This window comes from Vipera berus, assembly GCF_964194415.1.
Source record: "Vipera berus genome assembly, chromosome: 4".
NCBI lineage: Eukaryota > Metazoa > Chordata > Lepidosauria > Squamata > Viperidae > Vipera > Vipera berus.
Window position 1 is genome coordinate 62,300,062 of NC_138206.1, and position 27,560 is coordinate 62,327,621.

The 27,560-nt window shown below is 35.6% G+C and overlaps 1 protein-coding gene across 1 annotated transcript in view; it reads left to right on the forward strand.

Moving 5' to 3' along the window:
* CFAP47 (cilia and flagella associated protein 47) overlaps window positions 1-27,560 on the forward strand; it is a 198,066-nt gene that overhangs the window by 90,101 nt on the left and 80,405 nt on the right. The window contains exons 36-48 of the mRNA XM_081326237.1: window positions 2,237-2,371; window positions 3,417-3,529; window positions 11,218-11,368; window positions 12,513-12,601; window positions 13,647-13,733; window positions 14,152-14,228; window positions 14,445-14,590; window positions 15,272-15,380; window positions 17,592-17,818; window positions 18,540-18,714; window positions 22,354-22,547; window positions 23,899-24,042; window positions 25,636-25,809. Of these exons, the coding sequence (XP_081182363.1) occupies window positions 2,237-2,371; window positions 3,417-3,529; window positions 11,218-11,368; window positions 12,513-12,601; window positions 13,647-13,733; window positions 14,152-14,228; window positions 14,445-14,590; window positions 15,272-15,380; window positions 17,592-17,818; window positions 18,540-18,714; window positions 22,354-22,547; window positions 23,899-24,042; window positions 25,636-25,809 (1,821 nt within the window). The remainder of the gene's footprint in view (window positions 1-2,236; window positions 2,372-3,416; window positions 3,530-11,217; window positions 11,369-12,512; window positions 12,602-13,646; window positions 13,734-14,151; window positions 14,229-14,444; window positions 14,591-15,271; window positions 15,381-17,591; window positions 17,819-18,539; window positions 18,715-22,353; window positions 22,548-23,898; window positions 24,043-25,635; window positions 25,810-27,560) is intronic.

Sequence of the window (27,560 nt, forward strand, 5' to 3'; positions counted from 1 at the left end):
GCAGCAATGAGTGTACCATAGAAAAATCTGAAGAACTAGGTTGGGGACAGGATGTCCTGAAGAAAATTTATTTTATGTGATCACTTGGAGTCAATGCCAGTTAGATATTGGATAATCATCGTTAAAGTGCAAACTTTTTTTAAATGAGCATGTAATACAATAGGCTAGAGCTGTATACATCATATTCAAACCCAAACCAAACTAAGTCAGTACCAATAATGCTGGCCCAGTTCCAGATTATTGTCCAAACAGTGAACAGGGTAGCTCCTAACCTTTGGAGTTGGGAGAGATTTAAATTCAGCACGTATCCTGTTATTCTAATTGTCAGCTCAGCCTGGTCTTGGATTTTGTTTTACCAAGAATTGGGTTGTGGATACCTTTCTCTTAAAGAGTTTGCTCTTGCTGCTTATGTTGAACATCTGCTGCAAAAGAATATTGTTTTTTTTAAAGTAGGAAAATGATAGAAAAGAGATAGTTTTGCATGAATTGTTTTATTTATTTAGTTAGTTCACAATGTATAACATTTTTAAGGTAGTTTTAAATGGCTTTGTATGTGTTTGATTTCCTAGTCCAGCTTTCCTTTCCTGCACTCCCATCCAGTTACTAATTAAACCATATTATACATAGCTTTTTGAAATCTATTAATAGAGTAAGCAAATGATTAAGTAAATCAGTACATAAAGAAGTAATAAAATATTACTTGAAGTTTTATTTTTGGCTTGAAAATTGTGTTTTTTATTATTTTGTTTACATACAACTTTCTCTTCTGTTAGTTTTCTTTCTTGAATGATATTTCCTTTACAGGAAATATGTGATAATCTGAATAAATAGATATTTTGTACTTCATATGTATAAAGAGAAAGTGTTATCCTTCTCTGCAAATTTCACTTCCTTGTGGAAGGAAGTGAAATTTACAGAGAAGGATAACGGTGATCTGGTGGAATGTCTATCAGAAATAGGAAGAAAATCATACCTCATCCTTCACCCCTCAGAACATAATGACCTTTTTGTCTTTTGCCTTTAACATACTGATTTCAAGAAGGCTCTATAATATACTGTATTTATTACTGCTAATAAATTGTAATTGTAAGTAGTAGCAATTGATGCTGTTATTAGTACTGAGCAACCTAAAAGCACATGATCATGAAATAGCTTTTCATTGATTATTGTTCATTTCATCAAATAAATGTTATACTAAGATAGCAATAAATACAAATGTGGGAGTTGTTATAAAACTATAAACAATGAATTTTGCAGAAAATAAAATTTGTAAGTACAAAAAGTAATACTCCAGAGTATTAAATATTATTTCTGTATATTGTATATTTATGAATATTAATGAGTTATTTTGAACAGTCAATCTTGTTGCTTTAACGAAAACCTTTGAAATAAAACCACAGTAATAAAGGAGTGAATATATCCTCATTATGATTGTTCCCTCATCTTGATTATATGCCATCAATCATTCTTGATTCTTAGCAACCACATACAGTAGATAGATTTTTCTTCATGACAATTTGTCTATAACCAGGTCTTTCAAATCTTTCAGTGGTGCACATATTGCCACTGTAACTGAGTACATCCACCTTGCTGCTGATTATTATATTCTCTCTCCTTCCTCCTTTCCCAACATTAGAGCCATGGCCAGACAACTAGGTCTGTGTAATGTGTCTGAATTAGAATAATTTGACCCTGGTCATTTGTACGTCAAATGAGAACTCTGGGTTGATTTATTCAATGATCGATAGATTTTTTTCCCCTTGAACTGTATTCCCAGGATTCTTTTTTCAAAACCAAAGTTTCTGCTCTAGAGAAACACATAACTGAATTTCAGTAAGCTGTTTTAAAAGTGTATTTTAAGGTTTTATTGGTATACTAATTTTAAACAACCAGTCACTATAAATATATTTGTAAGAAAAGAATTATGAAAATGTAATATTTTCTGTATTACTCACTTACCGGTAATTAGTTCTTAAATATTTCTGTAAATTTCCTCTTGTTTGTAACACAATACACTCAAAGGGTTTGTTTCTCAAATATCTGCTTTTATCTACTTCTTTATGTTGATGTTTGAAATAAAATTGGTTTTAGTTCCTACGTTTTACTTTCTGTTTTGTACTGGCTTTATATATGGAATATTGTTAGTTAAGAAGATAATTATAATCTCTTAACATTTTTTTCAAAGATTTTATCTATAGCATCAATTTACACTGCCTTATTTTTAATGTAAAATTAGGCTGCTGACATTTCTGATCCAAATCCAGTCATGATGCTTATGCTTTGTGTCTATTTATATGAGCGGCTTCCTCAGTATTCACCTAAGAAAACTCTTGTGTTTGCTGGCCAACTTCATGCTACTATTCTTAGAAAGGTATTTGTATATAAAGATTTTAAGTAATTATTGATAGAATTGAAAATAGGCCTGGGGATTTCTGCTACTAATAGTGGAAGAAATGAACCTTTATAAATAAGCATTATTAGTAGATACTGGAAGATAAGCTATAACTGACAGGGATTTTAATTATGTTTTTAATTTTTTAACTCTAATTTTTAATTTATTTTAATTTTAATTTTAATTTATTGTACAGAGGCCTTTAATTTTAATTTTATCTTAACTTCCGTATTTATTGTATGTTATTGTTGTTAGCCGCCCTGAGTCCTTCGGGAGATAGGGCGGCATATAAGTCCCAATAATAAATAAATAAATAAATAAATAAATAAATAAATAAATAAATATAACATGAAGAAAAAAGAACCTGCACTTACTGATTCATAGCTAGAGGGCTGGTTTCCGAATTTTAACCTTAATAGGCAGTCATGCCATATCAAATATTAGGTTATTATCTGCAGATCTGAAAAATGTTTTCACATTGTTATTCAGATATTTTACACTTCAGTTTCCATAATACTTGTGATTACTGGCAATTAAATTCTAACACTCAAGATAAAGGTTGTCTCATCTTTTACTATACTTTAACACTTTTACTATTTGAAGTGTTTTTGATAATGAGGCAATTTATTTGATTGTTTTCATTTCTTTTAGGAATTAATCAATTTTTATTCAGCATTTTTTTTAATGTTCTGTGATTTTGGATGTCCCTGTTTTGTTACTAGAGCTTTCATCTAATAAAAGATGTAATTTAAAGTCTCAATACAACTCACTATCTTTTAGCTTTTCTTTCGTCTGTAATATATGAATTATAATTCTGTCTTTTTCAGTGATATGCCTCTACAAAAAAGCATATAATATATAGCTTGCTGCTTCCCCCAACATCTTGTTGCATTTACTGAAATGAAAAAAAAAGTAATATCACTTGTCATACTTTTTCTGCACAGTTTTATGTAAGCCTTTGGGGGCTGCTCTGAAAAGCAGAGTAAAAAGATTTAATAAATGAAATCTTGTATTTTTGCAACAGATACAGTTGAAAAACCCCAGCATAAGGCCCTTGGTATACAATGCTATAATTTTAGGAAAAGAATCTTCTACCTTTTCATTACCTAAGGGAAACACTGTCACAATTCCCCCAAAGTAAGTAAAGTTCTATTTGGTTTACCCCCAAAGTAAGTAAAGTTCTATTTGGTTTAATTAAACTTTTGATTTACTTTGATTTATGAGTATTAGTTAAAAAATTGTTGGTTTTATGTGACTTGGAATTCATTTATGGCAGAATTCTTGAAATTAGGGCTAGATCAATCTTATCTATCCTGAAATTTACATTTTCGTTGCTTTTTTGGGGGGGGTGTAACTGCCTTTCAGATTGTTTTCCTTGTTTTTAGCAGCCATGTATTTTTATTTCCTTTGCCATTGTAAAGTAGCTTGACTACTTCAAGTAATAATAAGTCTTTATTGATTAGCTTTGGACCATATCAAAGTGCAAAGTTCCAGCAACAAATTATTACTAAAAGTTGATAAAAGCAATTTAAAATGGAATTAGATAAAATACAATTTAAAATGGAATTAGAATAAAATATGATTTAAAATGAAATGGGAATAAAATACAATAAAATGAAATTATAATAGTGTACAATAATTTAAGATATAGATAAAATATGCTAAAATCATATTTTGGAATCGCCCTTGCAATCTACCCAAATCAGTCCCACACATGCAGATCTCAACCGAACCATTTAGTACTGTGCTGCGTTAAATGTTATTTTCAAGTTCTGGCTGGACATAAGGTAAGTTGTTTTGATACAGGGATCCCCATGGGTCATTCGTTTAGAATATAGACCAAGATACCTGTCTCTCACTTTCTTATACAGGCAACAAGCCAATAGGATGTGAGCCAGGTCTTATACCACTGCCACTTTGCAAATGCAGAGATGCTCATTGTAGGGTATAGCATGAAATCTCCCATATCTGACCATTGTGTCAAGCTGTTTGAGTCTCGCTCGCGTAAATATTTCCCTAAGATGTTTTTCAAATAATTGTCTACTTGAAAAGTACGTTTGTATTTACTCAGCCATTTTAAGTTACCTACCTTACCAAGGATAGCTATATCATTTTGTGCTTCTATATCCTTAATTCTTTGTGCAACTTTTTTTTGCAATTGTTTTCCTGTTACGCAAGAGACAGGAAGGCCACAGCTTCTTACAAAATTTGTTAGTTTGGTGATCCAGGAGATTTGTGATTGTTTTATTTGCTCTAGTAGACAGAATTTCCGGCTCAACCCGGCCAAGACTGAGTGGCTTTACGTACCGGCATCTTGTTTAGTCCAAGAGGTTCCATCTTTGGTTATAGGAGGAGAGATGTTACCTCCCGTTGATAGAGCACGCAATCTGGGCGTCCTCCTAGATTCACGACTCAGTTTTGAAGATCATATTGGAGTCGTGGCTAGGGGGACATTTGCACAGATTCGCCTGGTACGCCAGTTACGCCCCTTTCTGGACCGAGATGCCCTACGCACAGTCACCCACGCACTCGTTACCTCCCGTATAGATTACTGCAATGCTCTCTACATGGGGCTGCCCTTAAAGACCACCCGGAGGCTTCAGCTGGTGCAGAATGCGGCTGCACGGGTAGTGATGGGAGCACCCCGATACTCCCATATTACACCCCTCCTGCGTGACCTGCATTGGTTACCGGTTGCCTTCCGGGTGAGATTTAAGGTGCTGGTACTTACCTTTAAAGCCCTACATGGCTTAGGACCGGGATACTTGCAGGACCATCTGCTGCCAGGAACGAATTCCCATCGCCCAATACGCTCACACAGAGAAGGCCTCCTCAGGGTACCGTCGGCTAGACAATGTCGGCTGGCGACCCCCAGGGGGAGGGCCTTCTCTGTGGGAGTGCCAGCCCTGTGGAACCAGCTCCCCCATGAGCTTCGGATGGCCCAAGATCTCCAGTCCTTTCGCCGCAGCCTCAAAACACTCCTTTTCCACCTGGCTGACCTGGACTGACAGGGATTTTAATTATGTTTTTAATTTTTAACTCTAACTTTTAATTTATTTTAATTTTAATTTATTGTACAGAGGCCTTTAATTTTAATTTTATCTTAACTTCTGTATTTATTATATGTTATTGTTGTTAGCCGCCCTGAGTCCTTCGGGAGATAGGGCGGCATATAAGTCCCAATAATAAATAAATAAATAAATAAATAAATAAATAAATAAATAAATAAATAAATAAATAAATAAATAAATAAATAAATAAACAAACAAATAAATAAATAAATAAATAAATAAATAAATAAATAAATATACAAAGGTGTTAACCTGTTCAATTGGTTCACCATCTAATTGCCATTTATGTCTCTGATGGTGTCTTCCAAACACCATTATTTTTGATTTAGATTTTTTATAATTTATTTATAATTTAATTTGTATACTGCCCTTCTCCCGAAGGACTCAGGGTGGTGTACAGGGCAATAAATACCAAAAATACAAAATACAAAAGTTAAAAACAAATTAAAAAATTGTGCCCGAATACAATAAATTAATTAAAAACAGTAATTAAAACCCCAAACCCATCAGGCCAGGCCGGCTTGTTCAAATAAATAAGTTTTTAGATCAAGTCGGAAGGAGCGAAGGTCGGGAGCCATCCGGAGCTCAACCGGTAAACGGTTCCAAAGGTCTGGCACGCCCACAGAGAACGCCCTCCCCCTGGGGGCCACCAATCGGCATTCTCTGACCGGTGGCACCCTGAGGAGGCCCTCTCTGTGGGAGTGCACTGGGCGGAGGGAAGTTGACACCGGCCGCAGGTGCTCCCTTAGGTACTCCGGACCCATGCCATGTAGGGCTTTATAGGTCATTACCAGCACCTTGAATCTCACCCGGAAGGCAACTGGAAGCCAATGCAGCTCACGGAGCAAAGGTGTAACATGGGAGTATCGGGAGACCCCCAACACAACTCGCGCGGCTGCATTCTGCACCAGTTGGAGCCTCCAAGTGGTCCTCAAGGGCAGCCCCATGTAGAGAGCATTGCAGTAGTCTAACCGAGAGGTCACGAGCGCATGAGTGACTGTACGCAAGGCATCCCGGTCTAGATAGGGCCGCAACTGGCGCACCAGGCGAACCTGGGCGAAGGCCCCCCTAGTCACAGTTACTATATGATCATCTAAGGAAAGCTGTGAATCTAGGAGGACTCCCAAGTTGCGAGCCCTATCTACAGGGGGTAATAACTCACTAATGATTTGCTAATGACTTGCTAATGATTAGGGAGTTATCCTGACAATAAGAGCTGAATCTTCTTATAGCCTGTGTAATCCTACTTGTGAGTATGATAGTAAAATCATATCAGCATAAAGCAAGCTGTTATAGTGAGTATTTAGAATCATCAGCATATGTACCATGGGATCCTTCATTAATCCTGGCAAGTCATTGATACATAAAATAAATAATAATAATGGGGCCAGGATACACCCTTGCCTTATCCCTTTATTTGTCTGAATCCTGTTAATCAGAGCCCCATTAACCTCATACCGCACCCTCAAAAAGGTACTTGTGTAAAGGGCTTTAATCAAAGCCAGAAGTCTAGGTTCTATTTTAAGAGATGTCAATTTACTCCATAGTACTTCTCTGTTTACCATATGAAATGCTGCTGTAAGGTCTATGAAAGCAGCAATCAGGGGTCTCCTCTTATAGGCATATTTGGCAGTTAGATGGTTCAAGACAAAGCAGTTATCAATAGTAGATCTGTTTTGTCTAAAACCTGCTTGTTCTTCTGTGAGGATATTGTTTTCCTCTACCCAGATTTCAATTCTGTTCAAAAGGTACCTGGCATATATTTTTGCTACTGTTAGGCATATGATGATAGCCTACATATTGGGTTGGAAATATATAAGCCATGATGATGATGTAGGTAATTGATCCATGGGTGTGTGAGGTTGCTCATGGCCATAAGAGGGAGCTAGAAACGTAGATTCTCTCTCTCACTGGATCTCTCTGAATATCTGAATTTGCTGATCGCTCTATTATTGCTTTTTTGCTCTGTATCTGTATAACTGTGTTTTTGACCTCTGGACTGGTAAGAAGACTTTGTATTAGGATTTGTACTTGGACTGTTGCTATTGTGTATGACCTGGACTGTTTATTTTTTGACTGTGCATTTTTGTTTTTACACCACCTTAAAGTAAACTACTTTCTATTTTCACAACTCAGTGTATCTTGTGGTTACTGTGATCTTTTACTGCTCTCAATACCCTTCCTTGTCTGTGCAACTTCTTGGTAGCACAAGGAGACCTCTGCACAACAATACCTAACAGCTACAATGTCAATCAGGCTGATGGGCCTGTAATTACTAGGATCCTTTTTATTCCCTTTTTATATATGGGGACAACTATTGCCATCTTCCACCCATCTGGTATATGGCAGGTGTTATTTATGTGTGTAAAAAGACCTGCCAATATAGGGCCCCACCAATTGGGAAATTTCTTGAATAATTCTGCTGTTAAAAAATCCTCACCTGGGGCTTTATTGCTCTTTAAGCTTTTAATGATGGACTGTATCTCCTTTTCTGAGACTGGTGGCCAAGGAGGGGGGAGTTCTAGGGTTTACTAAATCACTGTTTAAAGACAGTTTCTCTACCGGTTCCGTGGGAACAAACAAGGACTGATAATAATTCTCCCAGTCCTCAGCAGAGATTGTATATCAAATGCAAATCTCCGTTCCTTCAGGATACCTGCTATAGAGTGCCAAAATATTACGGAGTTATGACTTCGGGCAGCCAACTCGAGTTCTGACCAGATTGAAATGGCAACTACTTCAAGTAGGAAAATAAGGCTGTCTTCTTTTTTTTAAAGTAATTTTATTATCATTTCTGAGATTGGTCTATCTATCAGAGAGGGAATGAGACTGCTTCCCTAGTCCCATATGGTGACTAGGGTGATGCTATGGAATTTATTGCATTTCTGTTGTTGTTTTTCTGTTTGATAGTAAGATAAAGTTGCATGTGTGGGGCCTAGAAGATGTCTGTAAGATACATATTGGTTATCTTACCAAGTATACACCAAAGGAATTCTCCATGATACAGCGTATGTTGACAATAGGATTTTAAGCATAACTTTACTAGCATGTGAAATTAGTGCAATGGTGCGATAGCTTGAACAGTGCCTTTCTTTGGAATTGGAATGTAAACTGATCTTTTCCAATCCTGTGGCCACTGTTGAGTTTTCCAAATTTGCTGGCAAATTGTAACTCTTTTACTGCATCATCTTTCAAGATTTTGAATAGCTCAGCTGGATTACTGTCACCCCCACTAGCTTTGTTGTTCCTAAGGCCCATTTCACTTCACATTTTAGGATGTCTTGTTTGGGGTCAGTGACCACCCAATCGTGATTATCTGGGATGTTAAGCTCGTTCTTGTATAGTTCTTCTGTGTAGTTTTGCCTCCTCTTCTTAATCACTTCTGCCTCTGTTAGGTCCCTGCCATTTTGGTCCTATATCATGCCCATCTATGCATGAAACGTTCCCTTCATATCTCCAATTTTCTTGAAGAGATCTCTAGTCCTCCCTATTCTATTGTTTTCTTCTATTTCGTTGCACTGTTCATTTAAGAAGGCATTCTTATCTCTTCTAGCTATTCTCTGGAATTCTGCATTCAATTGGGTGTATCTTTCTCTTTCTCCCTTGCCTTTTGCTTCCCTTCTTTTCTCAGCTATTTGCAAAGCTTCCTCAGACAGCCATTTTGCTTTCTTGCATTTCTTTTTCTTTGGGATGGTTTTAGTTGCTACCTCTTGTACAATGTTGTGAACCTCTGTCCATAATTCTTCAGGCAGTCTGTCTATCAGATCTAATTCCTTAAATCTATTTGTCACCTCTACTGTGTATTCATCAGGATTATGATTTAGTTCATATCTGAGTGGCCTAGTGCTTTCCCCTACTTTCTTCAATTTAAGCCTAAATTTTGCAACGATCTGAGCCACAGTCAGCTCCTGGTCTTGTTTTTACTGATTGTACAGAGCTTCTCCATCTTTGGCTGCAGAGCACATAGTCAATCTGATTTCTGTGTTGACTGTCTGGTGATGTCCATGTGTAGAGCCATCTCTTGGGTTGTTGGAAAAGAGTGCTTGCTATGACCATCGTATTCTCTTAACAAAATTTTATCAGCCTGTGCCTTGCTTCATTTTGTATTCTAAGGCCAAACTTGCCTGTTATTCTGGTTAACCTTTGGCTTCCTACTTTAGCATTCCAATCCCCCATGATGATAAAGACATCATTTTTTGGTGTTAATTCTATAAGGTGCTGTAGGGCTTCATAGAACCGGTCAATTTCACCCTCTTCAGCACCAGTGGCTGGAGCATAGATGTGGACTACTGTGATGGTTTGCCTTGGATTCACACTGAGATCCTTCTGTCATTTGGAGGATTGTATCCCAGTATTGCTTTTCCTACTCTTACTGACTATGAAGGCTACTCTATTTCTTCTGAGGGATTCTTGCCTGCAGTAGTATACCTGATGGTCATCTGAATTAAATTCACCCATTCCTGTCCATTTTGCAGTTTAGGTATAATTGGATGTATATCTGAATACAACAGCCAACAATGCAAGTACAATACTAAGTGAGCAAAACTGGCGACTCTTCGGGACATTAGAGAAGTTATGTGAACTAAAAGGGGAGAATGTTCCTTCTGATTTAGCAGATTAGGCCAAATAAAAAAATAGCATTATAGAAAAAAGTGTGAAATGGTTTGAGGTCCTTGTGTCCAAAAGTGTTACTCAATATTTTTTCCAGTAACATGGAGAGCAAAGCATTGCACATGGTAAATGTGAAAGCTTTTTTATGAGATGGACATAAACTAATGGCTAAATAGACAATTGCAGAATAGTCTTCCAATTAAACTCATCCCTTACAAAAATATATTTGTGCTCAGATTTCTCTGAATATCATTCCTGATATTGCATCCGAGCCAATGAGGCTTTAGTAGGGTTACATAGTACAGTTACATAGACTATAGAATTTTATATTCATATCTATGCCTTTCTTAAATACAGATAAATAATTATTTTGTAAGATCAATGAAGACAGGGAACTATCAGTAAATACTAATTTAAGTCATTTGAGGCATCAGAGTTCTTAAATTGTAAAGATTTTTTTCAGAAATAAAAAAAAATGTTGGAGGTGCAGTTGGGGACTCACAATAAGGCTTTAAAAATTAGATTGGATTATAGAAACCTTAAGTATGATGATTGTATATATGTGTACCATATAACAGATGGCTAATTAACTTTGCTCTGTGACTGGTGCATAATTGTTGCCATTACAGCTGGCATAACATAAAATGGCATTTGCAGGTCTGTGGGTCTGGACAGAAACAGCCATTGGTAGTTCTTTCCAGAGTGCTTGCTTGATAGTGAAAGACAATGTACAAGAGTTTAAAAATCCTAATTTATCCACTAAAGAATTACTAATTTTCTGAAAATTTCATTGTGAAATACCAGTTTTCAAATGTCCATAGTTTTTAATGATTTTGTAGACTTGATAGATGGCAAGACTTGATTAATGCAGTCTGGGCTAAGTCCATTTGGAACTTCCAGGGAATATCAGAGCTATAGGTTAAATCTGGAAGTAAAAAAATATATCCTGAAATGTAGCCATGGGAAACCCCTTCTATACTGTTGCTTAGAAAACTTCATGGATATGTCCATAAATTCACAAGAAGTGAAGACTTTACCTTTCAGTTTGTTTTAGCAAAAGATATTCAGTATCAGGTGTATAAAGCTGTTGCACTTTGCCTGACATAATTGCATTAGAAGATATCTTATTATTCCCCAATTCAGGAGTGAAGTAAAAGTTAATGTGGAATTTACTAGCCGTTTCCTGTATCCTGCTGAAGCTGTACTTTTGCTTGTTTCAAAAGCTTTAACTGGAGTAGCAGGCTTTACAATGGCTTTTTCTTTGAAGACAAAAATTAACTCTGTCAAACCTAGTGTAAGTATATATTTTGAGGAATTCTACAAAATATGTAGTTTATTGTAATTAATCCATCTATAATACTCAATAAAATTAAGAACGCTTACAGTTTAAACATAAAAAGAAGAAACTCACTCATGCATGTAAAAAAAAACCATTTTATTTATAGATAGATACCTGGAAAGAGGAAGAAGATACTTGGCAAAGAAGACTATTTGATCAGTAACATATTCATTTGAATTATTAACTCCCTCTTCCTCCCTTCTTGCTGAATAATATGGTTCATTCCTGTAACCAGCAAAAAAGATACAATAGACTTGTTCTATTTTCCTGCTTCTCTCATTTCTTCATGGGCCCCTTCTTTCTGAATTAAAAGTTTTCTTCAATCTATGTTTGGACACATTTAAGAACATGTTATTGGAAATATATTTCAAATTATCACTGTGCAGTAAAGTTTAAAAATCAGGAAAATGAAATTTAGACTCTTTGTAAATCACTCTAGGATTTTGTTATACTTTTTTTTAAACTCAAAGCAGCAAAATGATCTTTCTTCCTCTTCCTATTTTCAGTAAAACAATTCTGTGAAGTAGATTGGGTTGAGAGAGACTGACTGGTTGGCTTTCTATTTATTCTTTTCTATTAAAATGCCTAGGATTATTAGACAACCTGATATTTTCTGGAAGTTTTGGAGTTCTACACCCTTTTTAACATTCCTACATAGCAATGAAGGAACTCTATACAACATGGGTGTCAAACTTGCTGCGTTATGTGATGTGTTACGACGTATCACAATTTTTTTTGCATTGTTGGAGCTGGGGTGGGCGTGGCCTCCACGTGATGCAACTGGCCCGTCGCTGGCAGTTTGACACCCCTGCTATACAATGTCTGGCAGGCACTTGGTTGCCTTCTTCAGCTGCAAAGTAAGTTAAGTCCCATACCTTAAAATTTCATAGACATTTATGCCTACATCTAAATCAGCAGAACCTGTTCTACGCGTTTCATTGAGAAATTTTTCTTAAAACCTGGTCCATTTGAACTGGTCATGCCTAAAAGCTGAAAGGCGGGGGGGTTGCTTACAAAATAGCATTTAACAACTGTGTTTTTATTTCATAAGCTGTTGCTGTGAATTCCCAAGCTAATACATGTTTCTATTTATCTAAAGGGCATATTAAAATGCAAATCCTCATGTTATGAGTTGAAAAAATATAATCTACAGGTTACTAGTCCATTCAGAACTGAGGGGCCATTCAGGTATGCATTTGTAATAAAAAAATGTAATTCATTTTGAAAGTAAAATTACTGAATCCTTCCTCCCCCCTTTATCCCCCCTCTTGTTTTATAAAACCTGACAGGAAATACGGCATATATATATGTACATGTATATGTATATGTATATGTAGATTTTGGTCATTCGGGTTTTTCCCCACGTAGAATTGGAGGTATCAGGGCAACGTTTCGACATTGCCCTGATACCTCCAATTCTACGTGGGAAAAACCCCAAATTACCAAAGATCTACATACAAACACCCACGAAAACCTCAGAAAACATATATATGTAAATTATTCAAATTGCTAATAAAGAATTTTAGGGAGGCTGAAATGATCATTTACACAAATAATGAGCTGTCATAAGTTGTGACTATATCCTGTGGATAGCCTTGAGTTAGGCCAAAACAGGAAAGAAAGAGGTAATTAGCAAGGCATATTCAAATGACTTGACAAATATTTAACATATATATATATATATATATATATATATATATATATATATATATATATATATATATATATATATATGCCATATATATATATTCTCCAGATAAAGGGTAAAATAGAACATGTGGTGTAGATACAAAAAACACTGTTACTTTCAAAGAGCATTAAGATGCATAGGCCCAAATTCTAAGCATGACATCAAATGTTATGGGAATTTCCAGGACCTTAGCCAAACTGCTACACTGGGATATTGAGTAATCCATATGAAAAAAAAGGATTATGATGGTATTGATGGGGTGTTGGGGGAAAAGAAACATGGGACAAAATTTTGGGGTAATTCTCATAACATTGGCTATACAGGAAGATTGGCTATCTATTCATGCAATATTTTTGCAAAATTTGGATGGGACAAGAAGTCTGCTGAAAAGTTGTTTTCATAACTTTCCTTCTGTGAGTACCAAATTAGATATCATCCTGGAAATCTAAATAAGTATTATTATGTTCTAGTTTTGTAAAATATTTTTATTTTATTATTTGTGAAAACTATAGACTTTTTGAAAATTTAGATTTCTTTTTGCAGTGTCATTTTAATTGAATCAACAAATTGCATCATGGATCCTGAGACACTTGATCACATCAGCAAAATAAGGCAAGGAAAAAATAAAAGGTAAGTCTTTACTAAGACTATACTCACAGTACAGTTTGTCAGGCTGGTGTTGAAGCTTAAAACAAGTTGGCTACTTGAATGTATAATTGAACGATGCTGTGTTCATGGTCATGCCCAAAGCATTATTGAGATTATGCTTCTCAGTAATTTCTATTTAGTAATGTTTTATTTATTTATGAATTCATTTGCCTCCTCAATCTAGGCAGTATACAGATACTAATTTTTAAAGCATACACAGCCCTGGTATTTAATCTTATGCTACATTGTACATATTTGTTATGTTATGTAACTTTGTGTTAAATCAAATCTGTACTATGTCAAGAAACCTAAAATGCAATTTAATGTTAAAATCAAATTGGCTTTTATTACTGGAATCTTAAGTTATTTCATTGTTTCACTTCTGTTTCTTTTTGCTTAGTTCTGAAGCAGATTTCCTAAAGGGTGCACATGATGTGATAGATGTATGTGGATTATATAATCAGGAGGAAAATGCTGGTAAATGTTCTCTTTTTGGTTTCTTACTAGCTTCCTAAAATGTGCGTGAAATTTTTTACAAATTGTTTTTTTAACAAATAAGACTTCCCATCCGATTAATTAGTATGGATTACATTGTATATTTTAGTTCTCAAAAATATTGCAACGTTTCAGGTATCTGTCAGTCATTTCTTAATTTTCATATTGCATATAAAACTTTCTATTATATTCTGACAGCTAATGAGTCCAATTGCTTGCAAGAGTTCTTTAGTCCATTGGATACAGTATTTGTGGACCAAGATAATTCTGTCACTCTTGATCTCCACTATCTTCCTTTTAAGATGGGAAAACGTTATTGTGTGATTATTTTGATCAATGAGCAGGTAAATTTTATTATAATGCTGAAATGGATTAAAGTCACCATAGTAACAATTAGAATGAACAAAATAATGTGGTGCAACTTAAACTTAATTTCAGTGAAATTAAATAGTAATGTCAAGAATAATAGCATTAAATATGCTGTATATATAAAGATAATATAGTATATAATGTTTGACTATAATTTTCTTACTGTTTATTTTGGGACTGTGGTTTGTTTTTTCATCAAAAGAAAATATTGCCATACTTTTACTAGTAGAATTTTGTTGTGAATTTGTGATTTTTTTCAATGTGATATACAAATTGACAAATAAGAAAAAATAAAATAGAAACAAACCAAAAAAGCACAAATGCTGCTGCTTAAATCAATTTCATAATTCAGCAAATGAAGCCATACTAGCAAATGAACAGCCCCAACTCACATTGTCATATGTTCATCCTTGTATCTGCTGTAGCATTTAAAAAATAGCTCACATGAGAATGACATCATGTAGATATTCAAAATATTGAATACTGTACCAAATATATGTCCAGTTTTCCCCCCCTAAACTTGAGTTTAATAAGGGTCACTCTATAAATAAGGGTCACCTTATAATCATTATGAACATTAGGTAATCCAAGAAACTTCTAATTTATTCTGAGGAATTGTTTCCAAGAAATGGCTTGCATATGTTCTTGTGTTTCAGATTGGGGAATTTTTGTATTTGGTGGAGGGTATATGTGGTTTGCCATTGCCTTCAAGCCTATTTCAAATGGACAGCTCAAATATTTTGTACATTAACAGCACATGTGAAGGTAAGGGGCAGACTTTAAATTTGGAGGTGCTATGAAGTTTTTACAGTAGCAAGAAGTAAGGAAAGTTGCTGTTTGATTTATGTGTGTGTGTGTTCTTCAACTAAGGTACTTTAATTGTAAGGCACTTACTGCCGTATGAGAACTTTGTGCTCGTGCTAATATCTAACAACCAGATATTATTTCAATATTTCATGTTTTTTTTTTACTAGTTGTAGTCTCTTTTCTAGCTGTCTTAGCATAGCCATATTTGGTCATGAAAATTAGTGCAAGTAGTAAAAGCTATTTGTGACTATTATATTTTATTTATTTATTTATTTATTTATTTATTTTAATTCCATTTATATCCCGCCCTTCTCCGAAGACTCAGGGCGGCTTACAAGCTTAGCAGTAGCCTAAAAAAGCTTTAAAATATTATTCTTAGAAATATTCTTCTAAAATATTTATATTAGACTGAAATTTAATTTGGTTTATCAAGATTAAACTGGCTTTGTTCAACTGATCTTTTCTAAGAATGCTGCCATCAGTATTTATTGGTGGTTGATATGACCACAAACTGGTATCCATGGAAGCAATAGGCAGAGAGAAAGAAAGGTTACTAAACAGTAATTGTAATTCTCAAAGATAATGACTTGTATAGCCTTCATTCCCTTTGCATGGATTCATGCAACAAATTATCTTGAAAGAACTACAGTTACTGCCCAAGAGACGTTTCTCTCATGAATTTTGATTCAGACTTATTTTTGTATGCCCATTTAATGAAGGCTAAACAGTCCTGTCAGTAAGAGACTGATAATCATGGAATTATTGTGCACTAGGTTTCTCCAAAACAGGGCTTACTGTACATTGACACAGTTGTAGCAAAGAGAAATATATCTACAGTTCTGAGTACAATTGATTTAAAGACATATAGCATTGTCAACAGATATGCAGTGCCTCTTAACAGTTTACAGTACTTGACCTCTCTCTTTAAATACATCAATTTTTTTACAGTCCGAATTTACTTTGTTTTCATCGGTTTGAATAGCTCTTTCGGTTGTAATCCTGAAAGTGACTTTGTCAACTGCATACCGACATGATCATTGGTCTATGTATGTCATGCATCAATCACTAACATTTTTCATAGTTTTGCTCTGTATTTATGTTTTGAAATGATTACATCAAAATATATATGACTTCATTTTCACACATTTAAAGTGTACTTACTGTGGTGGAAAGTATATTTTATTCTTTTTTATTTTGTTCTTACACCCCTCTTTCACAAAAAAGCACTCACTTTTTTTGTTTAAACTGTTTTAAATGACAGTTTTCTCAAACTGATGTCCAATTGAATAATGAAAGTGTGTATTATAAGTAAAAATTGCCAACTTTTTTTCCAACGGCATTTATTAATCCGTTTCATTAATCTGCTATTTCACATTTTAACTATTATGGAAAACTTTACATTTATATACTACTAAAACATTCAGGTTTGTTTGTAATTGTTAACTTGAGAAAATAGTGCATCCCATGACAGTTTTTGAACCAAGATACTTCAAGTGGGCTAACTTACAGAATGCATCCAAAATCCAGGACCCATGACTCTCATGAAATTGAAATTTGACAAATTTTATAAAACGTTTTATGACATAAATATTATCATAAAACCTTTGACATAGTAAAGTTTAAAATGTCATAAAACATTTCCTATGATCAATTTCTGGTGTTTGAATGTGCTGTACAATTCGGTATGGGCTATTTTCAAGGGAGAGGCATCTGAAATTTTCCTTGAAAATTTAAGAGTTTTCTAGCAAAGGCAGTACATTAGAGGCTCTGCCATTGTTGAAGGCGTTGAGGAATCGGGTAAGGAAATATCTGTGAAAGGATAACCCAAGGTTTCCTATTTGGTCTTTAAGGGAACAGAAGCCTTGTTAAAAGTCTGCAGCATTGGTTGTTGACTATACTGAACCTCTCCATTATTTCCAACTTTATGTTGAAAGAAGCAAAAAAAAAGTTAGTGCTATTGTTCTAGATTTAATACTGACACATGCTAATAAACCTGCACAAGCAGAATTTTACTGTGTAGTTTATGATGCTGCTTCACTTTCCTACCAGCATTAGAGCAACAGAGAGGAGGCACAGCATGACTTTATAGTGATGAATCTTTGTTGCTTGCTCGCTGTCTCCTCTGTGAGTTGTGAATAAAAGGGCAGATGACAAATGATTTTATTACAGGTCAGAGAGAAATGCCACCAGTTCTTTATCTGAAGTGTCACCTTACTGATATACTTAGAGAAAAGCTGAAGATCCCTTTGGTCAATGAAGCTAGAGAGAAAGCATTGGCTATCGCAGCACAGCAACATATGTCTGCTCTGGAATATGAGCGAAGAAGGGCCACAGGAACACTTGAGAGCAGTAGCGTTCGAGTTGCAGTTGCAGCTTTGGGATTGTCAAGAGTTGAGGTGAAAATGCTAATTATTTAAAATATGACTATAATTTTGCTTCATACATTACCTTTAAAACCACTAGCTAAGCAGGTTTTTATTGCACATAAAACAGACTGAAAAGGGACCTGACCCTCCTTTTGCACCTCTTATCTATCTTTTGGACTCTAGTTTTCTTTCTTCCGTTATAAAATCACCAAAGCTTTGAAAAGATTGGATTTCTTTTAACCATAATGCTGCAAAATGGAACATTTATGTCTTTTTCTTATACTGCTATTTAAGAAAAGTCTTAAACAGAAAAAAGAATTAAAGAACGTGCTGTCATAAGTGCAATTTCATGGCACATGTATCTTAGCCAAAACAAGTCTGATTGAATTGGATTTACTAATGAAGTCTAGTGGACAATAATGTTTAGGCCCCCTTTGGAATAATTTATAAATAATAATATATTAAAATTAATATACTTGTCCCTCCTGAGCACTTCATTTTCTCTTCTGTTTCATGTTATTAGTTTAAATGGGCTATGGTTTTGATAATTTTCTAAGTTTTTAAGAAATTCTGTATTCATTTATTCTAACTTTTTGATATATCATCCAATGGGGGATGTTTAAACAAGATAGATTTCTCAGCCATTAATTTCTGCTATTCAAAGGTGCATTCTTAATATAATCACATATTTTTCTGTGAATCTTGTTTCTAAAAATTCTTTTACATCATCATTAAATCTATGTTTTTACAGAAAGATGCTCTGCACAACTATCCTTTATTCTCTGAAAAATGTATTGAATATAATGTTGAAGTGAGCATGCCTGAGTGTTTTGAAATTCCTTCAAAAATATATATACCTGTGTTAGCCTCAAGCAGAGTTAATTCCTCAAAAGCTAGAAAACAAGACCATTGGCTTGATAAAGCAGGTAAGAAGCATCAAATTAGTTCAACTAAAAATTAACATTTAGGTGCCATCTGATCCAGGAACAAAATTTATCTAATATTAATTAAGACGCCATCTACTGTACTGCAATTTTTTATCCTAAGCTTTGTATAGCAAAGAGATACCTCGTGAGTAGTACATATCCAGTACTGGACAGAAAGAAATCAGTTTGGAGTTGTTTATGAGTCATCAGGAGTAATGTAGGCTACAAGATAGTTATCTAATTTTCCACCAAAATCTCCCCAGTTCTGGGATAATAATGCATACTAGTGCTTGATTAATTTATTTCAGACTAGACAGGTGGGGATGTCATGATCATGATGTAATTGTTATATTTTCATAATTATCAGCAAGGTACAGGCATTCCTTGATATACAGCTGCAATGGATCCTGCCCATTATGATTGCCTTGCTTAACCACCCACACCCCATGCTCTCCTTGATGTGGCTGTTAAATGAATGTAAGGGTTGTAAAGTGGAGCACAGGTACCTCAGTGGTGGGAGAGGCACTTGGAGGTCCAGACCCAGGCCTGCTACCATAGGCCTCCTAAGGCCTCCTCAGCTCTCAAGATACCCCATATTCTACTTCCCACCCCTTGGCAGGCCTTCTCCCCCCAGACCCAGTCTGCAACCCTTTTTCTCCTTCCATTGATTCACCATGGTTCTATGTAGGCTTTACCTCCCCTACTATGTCCTTACAGGAATTTCCCCCCTCCTACTGGCTCCTTGTAGGCCTGTCTCTTTCACCGGGTCTCTGCAGGTCTTTTTCACCTCCCCCTGGTTCCTCACAGGCTTTTATCTCCCCCACTGGGTCCCCATAGGCCTTAGGCCTAATTTCTCACCCCATCAGACCCCACACTCTCCTCACTTATCTTTTGAAGAGCTCCAAGGCCTACAACACTGGAATGGACTGCTTCACTGCACAGACTTTGGAAGTGGTCACTATGTTCCCAGCTACCAGAGTTCACTTGGCAGGTGGGAACATGGTAGTCACTTCTGGAATTATGTTGCATGTAACCAAAAGCATTAAGCCCTATTAAAAATGAATCCTTAAAAAAAACTTTGGTAGAATAATAAAATAAAATATGGGGTAGAAAAATTGTATTAAACTTAGACTGATGATAAAGATGTATCCTCTATAAATTATTAATGAAATTTATTTACTTCAAAATATTAACTGTGTCAAAAATTGTTCATAAATTAAGTGAACATTGTATTAAAAAGTTCTTATATTGAATTATTAGCATTTGTTTTAATTTGGATATTTTCTTGTGCTCCTGTTTAAACAAAAAGGGACAGTTATAATCTTATTCAAGCAAAATTTATTCATGAGCCAGGAATATGGAAATTAGTTGTACTGCTTCTCTAATTGTCAAATCTGAGTATTTTTGTGAGACATAGCCAATGAGGATAATAATTGGGTGAAAAATAGAAACAAGATAATTCATGAATTAGCAGGTCATAATCTTACCTTTAGGAGACAAGAAACTGATTTCTTTCTGATGAATTTGAACCTTAGGTGCAATGTGTAATCTGATAGCTAGTGATAGTATTATAGTAACATTGGAGACATAATATAATATAATGGTGTATTATTCTCCTTAAATAATAGTTCAATGAGGGAAACTATTTAATACAAAAATGATTATATCCACTAGCTTGCGTAGGTCAGCTGTAAACATCTTAACTTGAGACTGAATTTTAATTTGAAGAGGTCCATTTACCAGTGAAGATATTATAAGAAATTATTCTAATCACAAATTAGCAAATTAGCAATGAAAATTGTGCAACAAAGTAATAGACCAACAAGAAGGAGCAATTTACTGTATAAAGCTGATCAAACTCATGAGCAAAGTACAAAAGATTAAAAACAATATGAGAACTAGCAATGGTAATGGTATATATATAAGTTGCCCCAGTTGTCCACATGGCTCTAGGTGTTGTATAACAAGGAATAAAACTTCAGTACTAGTGTAGAGGCATATACTCTCCTATAATGAGGTCTGTTAAAAAGCCCACCATTAGGGCTTCCCTAAATTAAAACAAGGGACGCGGTGGCTCAGTGGGTTGGGACGCTGAGCTTGTCGATCAGATGGTCGGCAGTTTGGTGGGTTGAATCCCGAGTGCTGCGTAACAGAGTGAGCACCTGTTACTCGTCCCAGCTTCTGCCAACCTAGCAGTTCAAAAGCACGTAAAAATGCAAGTAGAAAAATAGGGACCACTACGGTGGGAAGGTAACAGCATTCCGTGCGCCTTTGGTGTCTAGTCATGCCGCCCACATGACCACGGAGACGTCCTTGGACAAGCGCTGGCTCTTTGGCTTTGAAACGGAGATGAGCACCAGCCGCTAGAGTTGGAAACGACTAGCATGCATGTGCGGGGGAACCTTTACCTTAAATTAAAACAATCAAGGCCATGTAGTCTTTAGGCTATTACACAAACGCAGCCACAGAAATGACACATCTTTGAGGCCCCAAAATTTATATAACTTTAATGGTGAGACATGGAACATGGTCCTTCTAAGTTTAGAACAATGGTGCAGGAATCCAACCTTGTTTTTTTCCCAATAGATTGTCATGTTGAGGGAGAAAATGCTAACTTTTTTTGCTGTTTACTCAGTCTAGTAAACTTGTTTCTGATTCACAGAACAAATGTGGAAATATGTACCTAAAGGAAATGCATACTTTAACATCTTCTTTCCCAATGAACAAATTTATTATAATTTGCTTAAATCGATCAATAAGTTTTTTTTCAATACAGGTTTTCCATATAACATTAATATCACTTGTTAGCTGTCATAGTTACGATAGATCAGGGGTGTCAAACTGATGGCCCATGGGTCAGATGCATCATTAAGAAACCACGCCCACCCCATTGCCGGCAATGGAGAAAAAGCTCCGATACGTTGTGAGACGTCACGTGATATTGCAAGTTTGGCATGTCTGCGATAGATGAAACCCATCAAAAGAACTTCGAGGCAAAATTCTTCCTTAAAGAACATTTTATTCAGGAAACAAAGTATCACATTATATAGTTGAACCCCAAAACTAAATTCCCTTCTCACGGATACAGAGTAACAAAGTGCAATTCCCACCCCCAATAAACTGTCATAAATCACATTCCCCAGTTAGTTAAAAGCGCAGGCTTTCTCCCCAGCTCCTCAGCCCGCCAAAATGTTATCAGCTTGTCCTTGGGTTCCTTGTGGTCATGTGATCATCATTTGCAATCTTCTCAGCTACTTTCCAACAAGCAAAGTCAATTGAGGAAGCCAGCTTAGCTTAACAACCACTTGATTTGGTAAACTACCGTAGTAAATTCTAGTCCCAATTATGGTAGTAAGTTAAGGACTGCTTGTAACAATAAACATGAACGAGCATTGGAAGACAACAGCAACATCTATTCAGACTGACTCCTGTTGCTAATTTCAACAGTCTTGCATATTCAAATTGTGAAATTGACTAAATCAATTTCTAGCCAAATTTTGTTTCCATTTTCATATATTCCAGTCAGATGCGTAAAGTCCACTTTCTAATTAGCTTCTGAAAGGTTTCATGCATCCCAGAAATGTTTATAATGCTTAAGTATGGAATTTAACTTTTAACTTTAACTTTTCCCCTCTACAGAAGATGATGCAATTGAACTTCCTCTAACATTTAAGCCCCAGCATGCTGGTCGATATCCTTGCCATATCCTTCTGGAATCTAAATATGACGTCCGCCTCTTTAAGATAGAATGTGTGGTGAACACAGATACATGTGAGGCTGAACTAGAGTTTGTAACTCCAGCATATCAAGCAGTGATACAGGACATCCCAATAGTATGTCTTTTTTTACTTTATGAAAGTTAAATATGATGTATTAAATAAATTAAATATTACTATAGTCAAGATGCTATTCTGAAAACTAACAAACTAAAATACAATTATGCAAAAAATGTCAAAACGTTTTCCTATAATTAGTATTTAATTAAGGGAGTAAGTTCATATTCGTTGTAGCAGCAGGAGAAAACAGAAGACTTTTATCCCTTCTCTTTATTGCAGGGCTTTTCAACCAGTGGTATGGGTACCACCTGGCAGGTGGTACGCAACCATACAAGAAAAGTGGTAGCGGGGGAGGGGAATGAGCTGAACTGGGGGCAGCACCGCACAAGCCTGAGCCAGAGATGGTTGGAGCTGCAGGGCTGTCAGGGCTCAGCGGAAGCACCAGGATCATTGCCGCTTTCCAGCTGATCAGCGCTTCTTCGGGACTGTCAGCTGGAGCTTGGCGCTGATCCTGGCACTTCTGCTGAACCCTGAAGAAGCGCCGATCAGCTGGAATGTTGCAGCATCTCCAGGGTCTTGTGATTTATATTCAGATGTTTGGCAACTGACTCATATTTATGATAGTCACAGTGTCCCAGGGTTATGTGAAGTGACCAAAACGTGCTGCAACCACCCAGCAGACAGGGGGGAATAAAAACCACCCCACCCCTACTGCCAATCCTCAACAGAAATGCTCACAACAATGAAAACCTCAGACAGGAGGAAGAGCGCCGCCGGGTGGGCAAGCAGGTGTCTTGCTTGGCTGTGGCTTGGGGGGGCACTTTTTTCAGTGCCATTGTAACTTCGAACAGTCCTTTTTTTTGTCATCAAGTTTTTGACACCTTGCTAGGCAACTGGGGGTACTCGGATGTTGCCCTATCCTAAAAGTGGTACAGTGGGTGAAAAGGTTGAAAAGCCCTGCTTTATTGCATTCAAAAGATCTGTCTGATTTCAACTAAACTGAAATCATTCTAGCAATATAACAATTTATTTACTGTATAACTCAGTCCAATATATGTTTATTCAAATCATATATTTTCTATGAGTTTAAACTTGAATTCTCATTCATGTTGTTTTTAGCTACATTTCAGCACATCTAACTACAATATTTTATATCAGGTCCTCTCTCTTCTCTCTCTTTTGTCAATATTAGATGTTAACATCTTTCATTGTAAATATTTTTTGTTATTTTACCAATTACCACAATAATTTAGCAGTTTATGTAAAAAATCAAAATATCTAAAATCAAAGTATCTTGTTATTGCAATATTGAATTGAAATTTTTCCCCTTCCCCCTATTCTCTGCTGTTCTTTAACTGTTCTTATATGTCTTGCACCTCATAAAATATTGACTGCTTTCATATTTTAGACTAATCTGAGTCAACAAGATTGGAAGCTTAAAGCAGATTTAAAAGGATACTGTTTTTATGGTCCTCCTGTTATATATGTAGTCCCTGGTGAAACAACTCAGTATCCTCTCATGTTCAAGCCAACTGCTGAATGTGTAACTATGGTAAGAAATTAAAGCATTGCTTGGTTTTTTTGTTTTGGTCCTTTGGCATGATATTCGCTTTCACTTATGACAAGAGTATTTTAATCATATATGCATCATACGCTAATAGTGACTATAAAGCAGACTAAAATAGCATGCAATTTGTAAATATATGTACAGTAAGCACACATAAAATAAAATCTAAACCCAGAGCTTATAAAAGGTTTTCTATTTCAGTTTTATCTTTCGATCATTCACTAAATCAGGCATGTCAAACTTGCGATGTCTCGTTACTTTTCCCCCATTGTCGGCAGTGGGGAGGGCATGGTTTCGTTGTGATGCATCCGGCCCGCAGGCCGGCAGTTTGACATGCCTGCACTAAACTATTAACTCTATGATTACATTAACACAGAGAGATAATCCAGAATTTCAGGAATCAGCATATAGTATTGATAAGCTATGTGCTGATATAGCATTAATATACACTTGCTCCTCCCATTCTTAGGTGCAGCTAAATTAACCAGAAAATCAGAAATTCATTTTTTGTGGTGTCTGGGCTTTGGACCTTTATCCTTCCCAGATATTAGATTGGCCCCCAACATTATGTCTTTTTGTAAGGGTTTAAAGATATGGTTTTATTATCAAGTTTGGAGAGCCAGGTGTTTGGTATAGCTTATGTAGTAACTTAATTGCTGTTTGTGGTTTTTGTAACTCGTCTGCTGACTGTACTTGCATAATTTTTATATAATTTTTAATTCCTGCTAGATGCTAAGAATCATGAATTTGAGATGGGCAGCAGCCATATAAATTGAAATAATTAATAAAGGAGCTTATCCGCTCTTGAAAATACCAAGGAAATCATTCTTTGGTGTAGTATTACCTGGACATCCTGGGTTTATGGACTAGGTTGTATGGATTTGTCTGTAATAATAAGAAGGTTGGTGAGCATATTCAAAATATAAGGAGAAAAGAACAGAATGCATATGTGAAAGTACAATTTCTTTTCTCACTTTCAAGTAGCTCTCTGTTCTGAAGCAAGGTCGCCCCCAAATCCAAATGGGTCTCTCCCTGATAGCCTTCTGAAAGGACTTGGAAGCTTGATTATTCTCCTAAGCCTTGGGATGTGTGGATGGATTCCAGTTTTAGAGAGCCATTTGTATGTTACTGGGATTGCCATCTTGTAACTACCTTGTACGAAGTAGTTCTTGATTTACCACCACTCCTGTAGCAACTATTCAAAGATAAAGTAGCATTGCAAAAAGGGTCTTATGACAGGTCCTCACACTTAAAACCATCACAAGCTCCCCATGATCAAGTGATCAAAATTTGGGCAAACAAAATCAGTGGGGGAAACTGAATTTGCTTAACCATCATGTAATTCACTTAACAACTGGGGTGATTTACTTAACAACCATGGCAAAAAAGTTTGTAAAGTCAAGCACAACTCATTTAATAATCACCTCGCTTAGCAACAGAAGTTCTGGTCTCAACTGTGGTTGTTAATTGATGACTATCTGTAATTTTGGGGGGGATTAATTTTTATTCTTATTGCTTTTTGTGTTTTGCAAAAATGTATTTTGCCCTGATAATAAATGTTCATTTCTATAATCATAGGGGCAGCTTACTTTACAAAATGAAGCAGATGGTACGGATCATACCTTTCTCTTAAAAGGAATTGCAACAAAACCATTGGCACTGGATCATATTAAGATAGATTGCAAAGTTAGACAAACTATACAGAAAGTCATAATGGTGCCAAATTTCACCAAGAATGAATTGATATACAAGGTATATATGTCAGTTGGAATGAGACTGTATAATTGTTTTACAGAATATTCAGTTGCTCCACAGAGATTTCCCTGAAATAATAGACAAGTCTATTGCTTGTGACATAATCTAAATGACTCTGGTAAATTTAAACTGGTTTCATATCATTCAAGCTGATTTGTATCATGATATTATTTGCAAATGATGCAAATAACTTCATTTCTGATGACCTGTGCAATGATGTCATTATACAAATGATATAAAGCACCATCAGTGATGTAATATATGAAGCACTGGGCTTTCATAAATAAAAGGTATTCTATTCATCCAACTAGTTTGAGATTCCTTTGATCTTTATTATTAATTAAATTATCTTCCATCTTGTGATCCTTAATATGCTCAGAATAGTAAAATAAAAGAAATACAATTTAATTTTTTTCTCTCTTTTCATAACATCTTCTCAAAATCAGAAGATTTGTCTTCAAAACCAAAAATAAGTAATGCTTCAATTGGGTATTTGTGTTTGTTTATTTTTAATACTTTTACTACAGTATTAAATGCAGGAACTAGTTTGTTTTAGTGGTTAAGGCATCAGGCTAGAAACCAGGAGACCGTAAATTCTAATCCCACCTTAGACACAAAGCCAACTATGTAAGCTTGGACCAGTCACTCTCTCTCAGCCCTAGGAAGTAGATATTAACAAATCAGTTCTAGAATCTTGCCAAGAGAACATGCAGGGATTTTTCCAGGCAGACACCAAGAATGAACATTGACTTGAGGGTGCTCACAAACACACACACACACACACACACACACACACACACACACACACACACACAGACAGACACACACACACCACCACCACTGCCATCGCCACCACCACCACAAAACTCAAAACTTATTCAATGCATGTTTAATAAAATATACTCTTCCAACCTCCCAACTAGTAAGCAGTTTTAACATACTTTTGATAAACTCACACAATTCTCAATTAGATATAATTTTAGACATTTTAAAGGTGCTAGTATGTTCCAAAAATTAAATAATTGCAGGGCATAGCCACCAGCTTTAGAATGTAGAGAATACTTGTCCTTTTCATCCGCTGTTGATTATCAGTCTGGCATATGACACAGAATTTGGTCCTTGGCATAAGATACCCCAGAATGAAGTTACCTTTAGATTGTCTTGTTACCACTTCTACTCCATATTTATATTTTTACCTGCAATCCCACTCAAGTAGCTGACCTTAAAGATTTTGTTAACTGTGAAGGAAAGTATTAAACCATTGGATACAAGTTGGGTGGCAAATAAATTTCATAAATAATAAAAATAAATAAATACTTATGTTCTGCACAGTGATTTAAGCAGAAAAAAATGCTGTCAAATTTCAGGACAGTACAATGCTTTAAGAGCAACAGAAGAGGTTTGCTCAAATTTGCCTTGTTGCTGGCTTATAAGAACATTGTATATAGTATGTTTATTTGGCGGAATAGCTTTTTTTTAGTACAAAGTATGCTTATTGCAATAACAAAAGCAAGTACCAGGGGGACTTATGATAAGTAATAGTCAACTGCTGCAACTATCTGGTTTTTCATGTGCACCTGTAATGATATTAAAAGAAATTTAACTATTAATATTTTAGCTTAGAAATTATTGCAGAATCCTGCATGTAAGAAAAATACTGCAAACATATATTTTCCAAGCAAATTTTTTCTGAATATACAGTTTAGACCAGTGATGGGGAAAAGATTCTGTGTTGTCAATAGCTCAGG